We start from the raw sequence: 10208 nt of genomic DNA, 5'->3' as shown, positions 1-10208 counted from the left end.
GAAACAACTGTCTGCCATAGAGGGGCTAAAAGATGAGATAGCCCTGCTGACCTCCAAGCTGAACCAGATGACCAAATCCATCAGAATGATGAATAAGGGAACTGACACCTTGGAAGAAATTCTAAAGGTGGGTCAGCAGTCTGGAACCAAATCTGGGCTAGGATTTGGAAAAAGAGCTGAACACAAACGCCCAAAGGCTAGAGTTCAGAAGTTCAAGCCGATGTCAAAGCCAATGTCTCAACATCGAGGAGCTAGGATGAATGATCATCAGAAGAGAATATACCTGAATTGGAGGTGTCACCACTGTGGCAGGCTTGGACATATAAAAGCCTTCTGCTACTGGATTCATGGCTTCCCTAACAGAGCCTCACATGTCAGACCTAAGCATAACACACGTAAGCGATGTGTTCCCATTAAGAAGCAACAATGGTATGCTAGGATAGCTCACACTGCCCTAAGGGCCTCTTCCAGAGAAGACTGGTACTTTGACAGTGGATGTTCAAGACATATGACTGGTATGGAAAATCTACTGGTAGACATTCAACCTCACACCACCAGCTATGTGACTTTTGGTGATGGGGCCAAAGGAAAAATAAGAGGTGTGGGCACACTGGACTGTTCTGGAGTGCCAAAACTGAACAATGTGCTGTTAGTAAGAGGACTAACTGCAAACCTCATCAGCATAAGTCAGCTGTGTGATCAAGGGTTTCATGTTCAGTTCACTAAGGAGCTGTGCATCGTGACAAGTGGTGACAATCAGGAAGTTATGAGAGGAACCAGGTCCAAAGACAACTGCTACCTGTGGGAACCTGATCTCTCTAACTTTTCCACAACATGTTCCTCAGCCAAGGAAGAACAGGAGGTAAAGCTGTGGCATAGAAGACTTGGACATCTCCACTTACGGGGAATGAAGAAGATCATATCCAAGGAAGCAGTCAGAGGAATGCCAAAGCTTCTGATTGATGAAGGAAGAGTCTGTGGAGAATGCCAAGTGGGCAAGCAAACCAAGATGTCACACCCAAAGCTGGGACATTCCACAACCTCCAGAGTTCTGGAGCTGCTGCACATGGACCTAATGGGACCTATGCAGGTTGAAAGTCTTGGTGGGAAGAAGTATGCCTACGTGGTGGTTGATGACCATTCCAGATACACGTGGATAAGCTTCATCAGAGAGAAGTCAGATGCATTTGATGTCTTCAAAGATCTGTGCATAAGACTTCAAAGGGAAAAGGACAGTTGTGTGGTCCGGATTAGAAGTGATCATGGTACTGAATTCAAGAACTCCAAGTTTGATGAGTTCTGCTCGTCTGAAGGAATAAGCCATGAGTTCTCCTCACCTATAACTCCTCAGCAGAATGGAATAGTTGAAAGAAAAAATAGAACTATTCAAGAATCTGCCAGAGCAATGATTCATGCAAAGAAGCTCCCTATGCACTTTTGGGCTGAAGCAATGAATACCGCGTGCTATGTTCACAACAGAGTCACCTTGAGAAAAGGAACCTCCTCCACTCTGTATGAAATATGGAAGGGTAGAAAACCCACTGTGAAGTACTTTCATATTTTTGGAAGTAAATGCTACATCCTCACAGATCGTGAACAGAGAAGGAAGCTAGATCCCAAAAGTGATGAAGGCGTATTTCTGGGATACTCCACTAACAGCAGAGCCTATAGAGTGTTCAACTACAGGACCAATGTCCTGATGGAGTCCATAAATGTCATTGTGGATGATAAAGAGGAAGGAACCGATGTCATGGAGGATGTTGAAACATTCCTCGACAGTCAAATTGACAGTCCAGTCAAGCCTGAAGGAGTACAGGAATCTCCTCCTGATTGTGAAGTAGAGGCAACCACCAAAGTGCCATCTATCAGAATTCAGAAAGACCACCCTAAGGATCTTATCATAGGGGATCCCACCAGTGGTGTAACCACCAGGTCAAGAGGAATAAACTCAAATTCCTGCTTTGTTTCCAAGGTTGAACCAAAGAATGTGAAAGAAGCCCTGACTGATGAATACTGGATCATTGCCATGCAAGAGGAACTCGAGCAGTTCACAAGGCATGAAGTATGGGAGCTGGTTCCAAGACCTGAAGGGTCCAACATCATTGGTACCAAGTGGATCTACAAAAACAAATCTGATGAGAAAGGAGTAATTACTAGAAATAAAGCAAGACTAGTAGCTCAAGGATACACTCAAGTTGAAGGAGTAGACTTTGATGAGACATTTGCTCCTGTGGCTAGACTTGAGTCCATCAGATTGCTGTGGGGGTAGCATGCATCCTAAAGTTCAAGCTATTCCAAATGGATGTGAAGAGTGCATTCTTGAATGGCTACCTGAATGAAGAAGTCTATGTGGAACAACCCAAAGGGTTCTGTGATCCTAACCAACCTGAGCATGTATACAAGTTGAAGAAAGCTTTGTATGGGTTGAAGCAAGCACCCAGAGCTTGGTATGACAGGTTAACCGAATTTCTGACCTCAAATGGATACAGAAAGGGGGGCATAGATAAAACCTTGTTTGTGAAGGATGATGAAGGCAAAATCATGATAGCTCAAATTTATGTTGATGATATAGTCTTTGGTGGAATGTCAGAACAAATGGTTAACAAATTTGTTCACCAGATGCAGTCTGAGTTTGAAATGAGTCTAGTGGGAGAACTGACCTATTTCCTTGGAATGCAAGTAAACCAAATGGAGGACTCTATGTTTCTCTCCCAAAGCAAGTATGCCAAGAACATAGTTAAGAAGTTTGGTATGGACCATGCCAGGCACAAGAGGACTCCAGCTCCTACTCATCTGAAGTTAACCAAAGATGATGGAGGGCCTAGTATGGATCAATGCCTGTACAGGAGCATGATAGGTAGTCTGCTGTATCTAACTGCTAGTAGACCTGATATCTCTTATGCAGTTGGAGTGTGTGCCAGATACCAAGCAGAGCCCAAGGTGAGTCACTTGAATCAAGTCAAAAGGATTCTCAAGTACATCAATGGGACATGTGACTATGGGATGCTGTACTCACATGGGTCTGAGCCTGTCCTAACTGGGTACTGTGATGCTGATTGGGCTGGAAGTGCTGATGACAGAAAAAGCACATCAGGTGGATGTTTCTTCTTAGGAGAAAACCTCATATCATGGTTCAGCAAGAAGCAGAACTGTGTCTCTCTGTCCACTGCAGAGGCTGAATACATAGCTGCTGGAAGCAGCTGCTCCCAATTGGTGTGGATGAAACAAATGCTCACTGAGTACAATGTCACTCAAAATGTCATGACATTGTTCTGTGATAATCTCAGTGCCATCAACATCTCCAAGAATCCCATCCAACACAGCAGGACCAAACATATTGACATTAGGCACCACTTCATCAGAGATCTGGTGGAAGACAAGGTGATCACTTTGGAACATGTAGCCACGGATCTTTAACTGGATGACATATTTACAAAGGCTCTGGATGCTACTCAGTTTGAAAACTTAAGGAGCAAACTGGGAATATGTCTCTCTGAGACCTTATAGCAACCACTGATGTTTGGGATAAATTGTTTGATACCTCTGCCTATTGAACAATTTGTACTAGGCTATGATTGGTCAACAGATCATAGCTATGCTGCTTGCAACAAGGGTGGATACAAGAAGGTAAGGAGACACCCTACAGAGAGAAGGTCACTGTACCTGCAGGAGTTCAAGGATGCTGTTCATGCAGGAGTGGTTCTGGATGTCAGAAACAAAATCATGGCATCTGATATGGTGGTACCTACTGTTAAGCAAAAGTGGGTGATCACTTGATCGAAGCTGTGAAGCAAGATCAAGTGGATGTTAACTTGGTTGAAACTGTGAAGTAAAACCAAGTCTGGGACTCTGTCATTGTGCTCTGACAATGTTGTTGGCTTTGGCAACATTTGTGACAAAAAGGGGGAGTAATAAACCATCCATCCCTGACAAACAGAGTAAGTCTCTACAACAGACTCTCATGACAGATCTGAAGATTCCCCCCTGCAGCAGATATTGAAGTTTAGGTGCAACTTCTAATATGTGTGTGCTGCTAAGTGAAGTTTTTATTTAACTTCCATGTGTGTGAGTGTGCTGCCACTCTGAGTGTTTTTAGCTAGTATTATTTCCTGCTAGGTGAGTGTTTCCGCTGCTATGAACTCTGTTATGGGGATCAAAGTGTTTTAGCCAAAAATTTGCCAAAGGGGGAGTTTGTAGGTGTTTAATTGGCTGCATTATATGGTAAAACACTAATGTCTTGACTGATGTCATGACATGCATATGTGACTACTTTGTAGTTACTGCAGGACTAGCTAACACAGGATTTATTGAATGACAAACTGGACGTTGTGACATTCATACCTGTCAACAGATACTAAGGAATAAAACATCAGGAGTTCTGTTAGAACTTAGTATTCACTTGCAGTCTGGTTATCAAGGAAGAACCAGACCTGGCATAAGGCCTACTGACTGAATGTCAAACTGGATGTTGTGACATTCATCATTGACAGCAGCTACTGAAGATTGGGCAGAGTGGTGTTCTGCTATACTTCAGCATTTTACTTAGTTTGTTATTCAAGAGAATAACAGAACTAACTTAAGGCCAACTGTGTAAATGTTAAGTTGGACACTTTGACATTTACTAATGTAAGCTGGTACTGTAGTATGGTCATTTTGATCATGTACAGGTCAGCAGATTTGTACAGTCTGTTTTCTGGAAAAAAGACTCAGCATATGGACCTTGATGTCAAGCTGAATGTCGTGACATTCATTCCTGACAGCATATGCTAACTTGTAGGTTGTTCAGTTTTCTGTTACAGCTTTCTCAGGCTATTCTTTAGGAAGTCAACAGCTTAGAGAAAATCCAGGAAATCAACAACCAAGCTACATTCAATGAACCTAACAAATAGCCTATTTGTTAGCAACCTAAATATTGAATTTGTGGGAACTTATGTGACCTAAAATTCAGGAAAATACAGGTGCAAAAGCCCAGGTGCTGCAATATAAAAAGGAAGGCATTCCTCCATTCAGTTTCAGGGATTTTGAGGCGTGAAGATTTAGTGTGTCCATCTTACTTCACTGCTGTATTTTTGTGAGTCTAGAATTAGACGTATCTTGTAAGCCAAGTCATTATCAAGTAGATGATTGCTTTGGCATAGGGTGTTCATTGAGTTGTAAGTGTTGTGTCACTCGAAGCTTTTAAGCGTGAGTGCTGTGTATCTTGGTTTAAGCTGTGAAGCATAACCAAGAGTTGTTTTTGAAGTGTGACTTCAAAGTGTTTTTAATATCACTGAGGTGATTGAGGGGGAGTGAGTAGGAACTCTGATCTTAGATTAAGATTGAAATTGCATTGGGTAGGGATTAAGTGATAAGTTGTAAACGGGTGAGTTTAGCTTTGAATTGATACTACTAATAGTGGATTTCCTCCCTGGCTTGGTAGCCCCCAGATGTAGGTCATGTTGGACTGAACTGGGTGAACAATTACTTGTGTTATTTACTGCACTTACTGTTAAGCTCTGCATAATCCCTGTCTGTGCAGAATTGGATGTCATAACAACCAGTGTGACATCCAAAGTCTGATAACTAGAATTTCAGTTATATTGGGTGCTAAATGACTTTGTTTGATTGATTGCTTGTTGCATTGGTACATATTTGCTTGCTTGCCTTTGTGCACTTATCATCATTGATTGTTCATTATTGCATGATCATCATTGCATATCTTGTGGTTTGTTTGGTTTACCCATTGAGGACAACTATAAGTCCATTAATTGGCCATTGTTCCTATGATGTGGAAGGGATAGAGTGTAAGACCATCTCACTTGGTCACTCATGTCCATTGCTTAAATGCTTGTTTGTTTGTTGTATGTGAGGATACAATTATAAGTCTATGTTGTTGGCATTTGTACTCCTATGATCATCCTTTGGAGGTTGGTATAAGTCCAGATAGATTGGCATCTGACATCCAAGTTTTGCTTTACTTTAGGAGATTGGTGTAAACCCATTTATTGGTATCCGATATCCGCTTTTGCTTTGTGAGATTGGAGTAAGACCATTTATTGGCTTCCGGTATCATTGTTTTGTTTTAGGATATTGGTGTAAACCCATTTATTGGTATCCGATATCCGCTTTTGTTTGTGAGATTGGTATAAGACCATTGATGGCATCCGGTATCACCTTGCCTTTATTTTGCTTTGCTTTGTTGCCTATTCCTAAGGACACACTTGAATCATCTTCTATATGATCTCAAGAGGTGAACCTTTTTAAGAAGTTTTACATTCCACCATCCATACCCTCTTTGTCCTAAACCTTTTCACACTTTGCTTTCAAAAACTTTGACTTGTTGTGCAAACATCTTCATGTCTTTTCAAATTAGAAACTTGGACCTTAAGTCCTTGACTTTTCAAACTTCACTTTTCATAACACTTCTTTGAATCAATCTTAATCATACCTTGACCATATTTTGTGAATAATCATAATCAATTAACTTCACCCATTCAATTGTTTTGGCTTTGTCCATTGTTAATATGTTTTCATACATTAGCCTTAGGTTTTAATTACCATAGTGGTTGATGTAAATCTTACCTTATCCTTAGTGAGTTGATTGTAAGTCTTCCATACTTATTATAGGGTTAACCCCTCACTAGTATGTTGAAGCCATCCTCGCATGGTGGATTGTTGATGTTGGTTGAGTTTTCTCCCATTGGTAATGAAAAGCCTTAATGCTTGTGTTTTAAAATGAACTCACTAGTTTTTGGAAATCTTTTAGCCGAACTACGACGTTTTGATCCTTACCTTTGATGGAAGGTACGTAGGCAACGGGTTCATCCGTTCAAACACAAAAATAACTAACTTGTATATTCTTTTCTCATCATCCCATTCATGTTTGCACAATATGTCAAAAACAAATAAACATTTTTATACAACAAGTGTGAAAAGGGCTCCCTAGGAGTACCTAGGACGTGATGGGTGCCTAACACCTTCCCATTGCGTAATTTACCCCTTACCCAGATTCTCTGATCTTTTTCATTAGTTTTCTACGTGTAAAACTTCTTAGGTTTTTGTTCGCTTTTTAACCAGTCCTTAGGATAAATAAAAGTGCGGTGGCGACTCGATTCATTGTATACTTTGCTTATGGTTTAATCAATAAATCATATAGCGACGAATACACCGCTACAAACACTCTTACAACAACTTCCAGAAGAATTTTTTCACTCTCTTGACAATAAATCAACTTTAATGAAAAATAAGTTCTATAAGAGAATGAGAGAAAGAAATGATAAAAGAGTTTATGTTAGAAAAACGGGTGTATATTGAAATGAGGAGAATACTCATTTATGTAGGGGAAAAAGGCTATAAAAAAAACAATACATTGGTCATTTTAATGAGTTTTTTTAATGGCAATATATATATATATATATATATATATATATATATATATATATATATATATATATATATATATATATATATATATATATATATATATATATATATATATATATATATATATATGGTCTGAACATGAGTTTATAAGTGGGGACCATATATTATCCGATGTGGGACTCTTAACACCCCCTCTCACGCTCAGGTTCTGATACCATGTTAAGAAGTGTGGTTGGGCTTAACTTAACCCTATAAAACCGGTTGGTAGAGTGAGGGTTGTCCCCACTTATAAACTCATGTTCAGACCATATATTGTCCGATGTGGGACTCTTAATATATATATATATATATATATATATATATATATATATATATATATATATATATATATATATATATATATATATATATATATATATATATATATATATATATATATATATATAAGAAAATGAGGGAAGAAGCTCAACCACAAATATATATAAAAAATGTTAAACTAGCACAAGAAGTACCGAGAAAAATTAAAAACAGAGAAAAGCGACAAAAGCACAAAAAAAAATACCCAAAAACAAAGAGCGAGTAAAAACTCAACCAATCACCAACAAGAACAAAAACCAAGAGATACACACAGCGAAGCTCCACCCAACAAAAACCTAGCTAGATCTCAGAACGTCAGGCCCACCATCGACAAACCAAGAGAACTGTAGCAACACCATAAACCATTTAACATCTCTAAAGAAGGCCATACCATTTGATCTTCTATTGGTTATGTCATGCGATAGGATTCTAAATCCAAATATAGAAAGCGAGATGATTCACATATGAATGACTACATAGCTAACATCAAGAAAAAACAGTTTTATCCACCACTTCTTTCATGTTTATGACGAACCATATAAGAACTTATCATTAGGTATTAACCAAATAGTTCACACAATTGTATGCCAAATCATGGAGAACGTCCCTAGACTTAACCTTCGGCCCTAACAAGAGGAAAAACTCGAAAAGAATCATAAGATCCTTAGATAGAGCCAATTGCACCCCTAACAAGTTTAGAGGCCACAAAGAATCAGACAAATAACAAGAGGATTTATAGAGTTTGACATGTTGCAAGATACTGAGATAGACTCTGAAGGGGAAGTCATTCAGTGTGCCATATTGGTAGACTTTGAACCAGTTAGTACTGAAGAAGCTCTTAAGAAGAAAGTGTGGCTGAAGGCCACGAAAGAAGAACTCGAGGTTATAGAAAGAAACAAGACTTGGAAGTTCATTGAGCTTCCAAAGAACAATAAATACATCAGTGTGAGATGGGTTTACAAGTTGAAACTGAAGCTAGATTGATCAATTGGAAAATATAAAGCAAGGTTGGTAGCTAGAGGATTTCTACAGAAATCTGGATTAGATTACTTTGAGGTGATTGCTCCTACAGCTAGGCATGAAACAATCAGATTGGTGATTGTTATAGCGTCTAATAGAAATTTTCCTCTGATGTATTTTGTTGTTATAGCGTCTAATAGAAATTTTCTGAACGGTCATTTACAAGAGGAAGTTTATGTGTTACAACCTCTTGGGTTTGTGAAAAAGAATCAGAAAGAGATGGTGTACAAGTTGCATAAAGCCTTGTATGGACTAAAACAAGCTCCTAAAGGTTGGAATCTGAAAATTTGATTCATTTTTTAAGCTTCAAGGATTCAGAAAATGTGAGATGGAGTATGGTATTTATGTTCAACATACATCTGATAGCAATATGATTATGGTGTGTCTCTATGTTGATGACATATTGTTAATAGGAAATTGTTCAAATGAGATTGTCAAGTTCAAGAAGGTGCCGATGAATGAGTTTGAGATGACTGATCTAGGAAATATGATATATTTTCCAAGGATGGAGATTTTGCACCATAAGGGTATAATTTTGCATCAACTGAAGTATGAACTTGAGCTTCTCAAGAGATTTGAGATAATAAACTATAATTCTACAATCACACCTGTTGAAACAAATCACAAGTTGGATTATGATGTTGAGGATGATGACGTAGATGCTATAAATTTTAAGCAGTTAATGGGCTCATTGAGATATCTCTGTAACACCATACTTGACATCTGTTATGCAGTTGGAATGTGAGTAGGTTTATGAAGAAACCAAAGTGGTCACATTACCAAGCTATTGTCCGAATACTAAGGTATATTAAGGGGACTATGAGGTATGGAGTTTTGTTCCCTTTAGGTGCTAAATTTGATTCAGAGCTGATATGCTATTTAGACTCTGATTGGTGTGGAGACAGAGTTGACAGAAGAAGTACTTCTGAATATTTCTTCAAGTAGCTGGGAGGTCCCATTTCTTGGTGCTCAAAGAGGAAACCAATGGTTGCATTGTCAACCTATGAAGCTGAGTACATTAAAGGTGCATTGTCAGCTTGTCAAGCTATTTGGATTATAAAATTATTGCAGGATCTGAAGATTAAGGTGAGCAAACTTGTGAAGTTGATAGTTGAAAACAAATAAGCTACAATTCTTGCAAAGAACCCAGTGTTGCATGAGAGGAGAAACGACATTGACACAAAGTTCCATTTTCTACGCAATCATGTTCAGAATGGAGTGCTTGAAGTTGTCACTATAGCACTCAGAAGCAACATGTAGATGTGTTGACTAAAGCTATCAAAACTGAACACTTTATCCATTTGAAGGAAGAAATTGGTTTTGTTGATTTTAGTCTTGAATATGGATTAAAGGATAATGTTGAAGTGTAATCCAAATTCATATTCAAGTTACATTTAGGTTTAATTTGAGTTTCATTTAGTGGGTCTGATGATATAAATACTTAACTCAAGTTCAGTTTGTTACAAAAT

At 38.6% G+C, this 10208-nt stretch overlaps 1 protein-coding gene across 1 annotated transcript; it reads left to right on the top strand.

The window, feature by feature from the left end:
* The first annotated feature begins 9067 nt into the window (after positions 1-9067).
* Positions 9068-9484, top strand: LOC127123862 (uncharacterized mitochondrial protein AtMg00810-like). The gene has a single exon (XM_051054042.1). It carries the CDS (start codon positions 9068-9070, stop codon positions 9482-9484), a length of 417 nt encoding a protein of 138 aa, XP_050909999.1.
* Positions 9485-10208: the final 724 nt, after the last annotated feature.

This window comes from Lathyrus oleraceus, chromosome 2, assembly GCF_024323335.1.
Source record: "Lathyrus oleraceus cultivar Zhongwan6 chromosome 2, CAAS_Psat_ZW6_1.0, whole genome shotgun sequence".
Lineage (NCBI taxonomy): Eukaryota > Viridiplantae > Streptophyta > Magnoliopsida > Fabales > Fabaceae > Lathyrus > Lathyrus oleraceus.
This window is presented reverse-complemented; position numbering and strand designations above follow the sequence as displayed.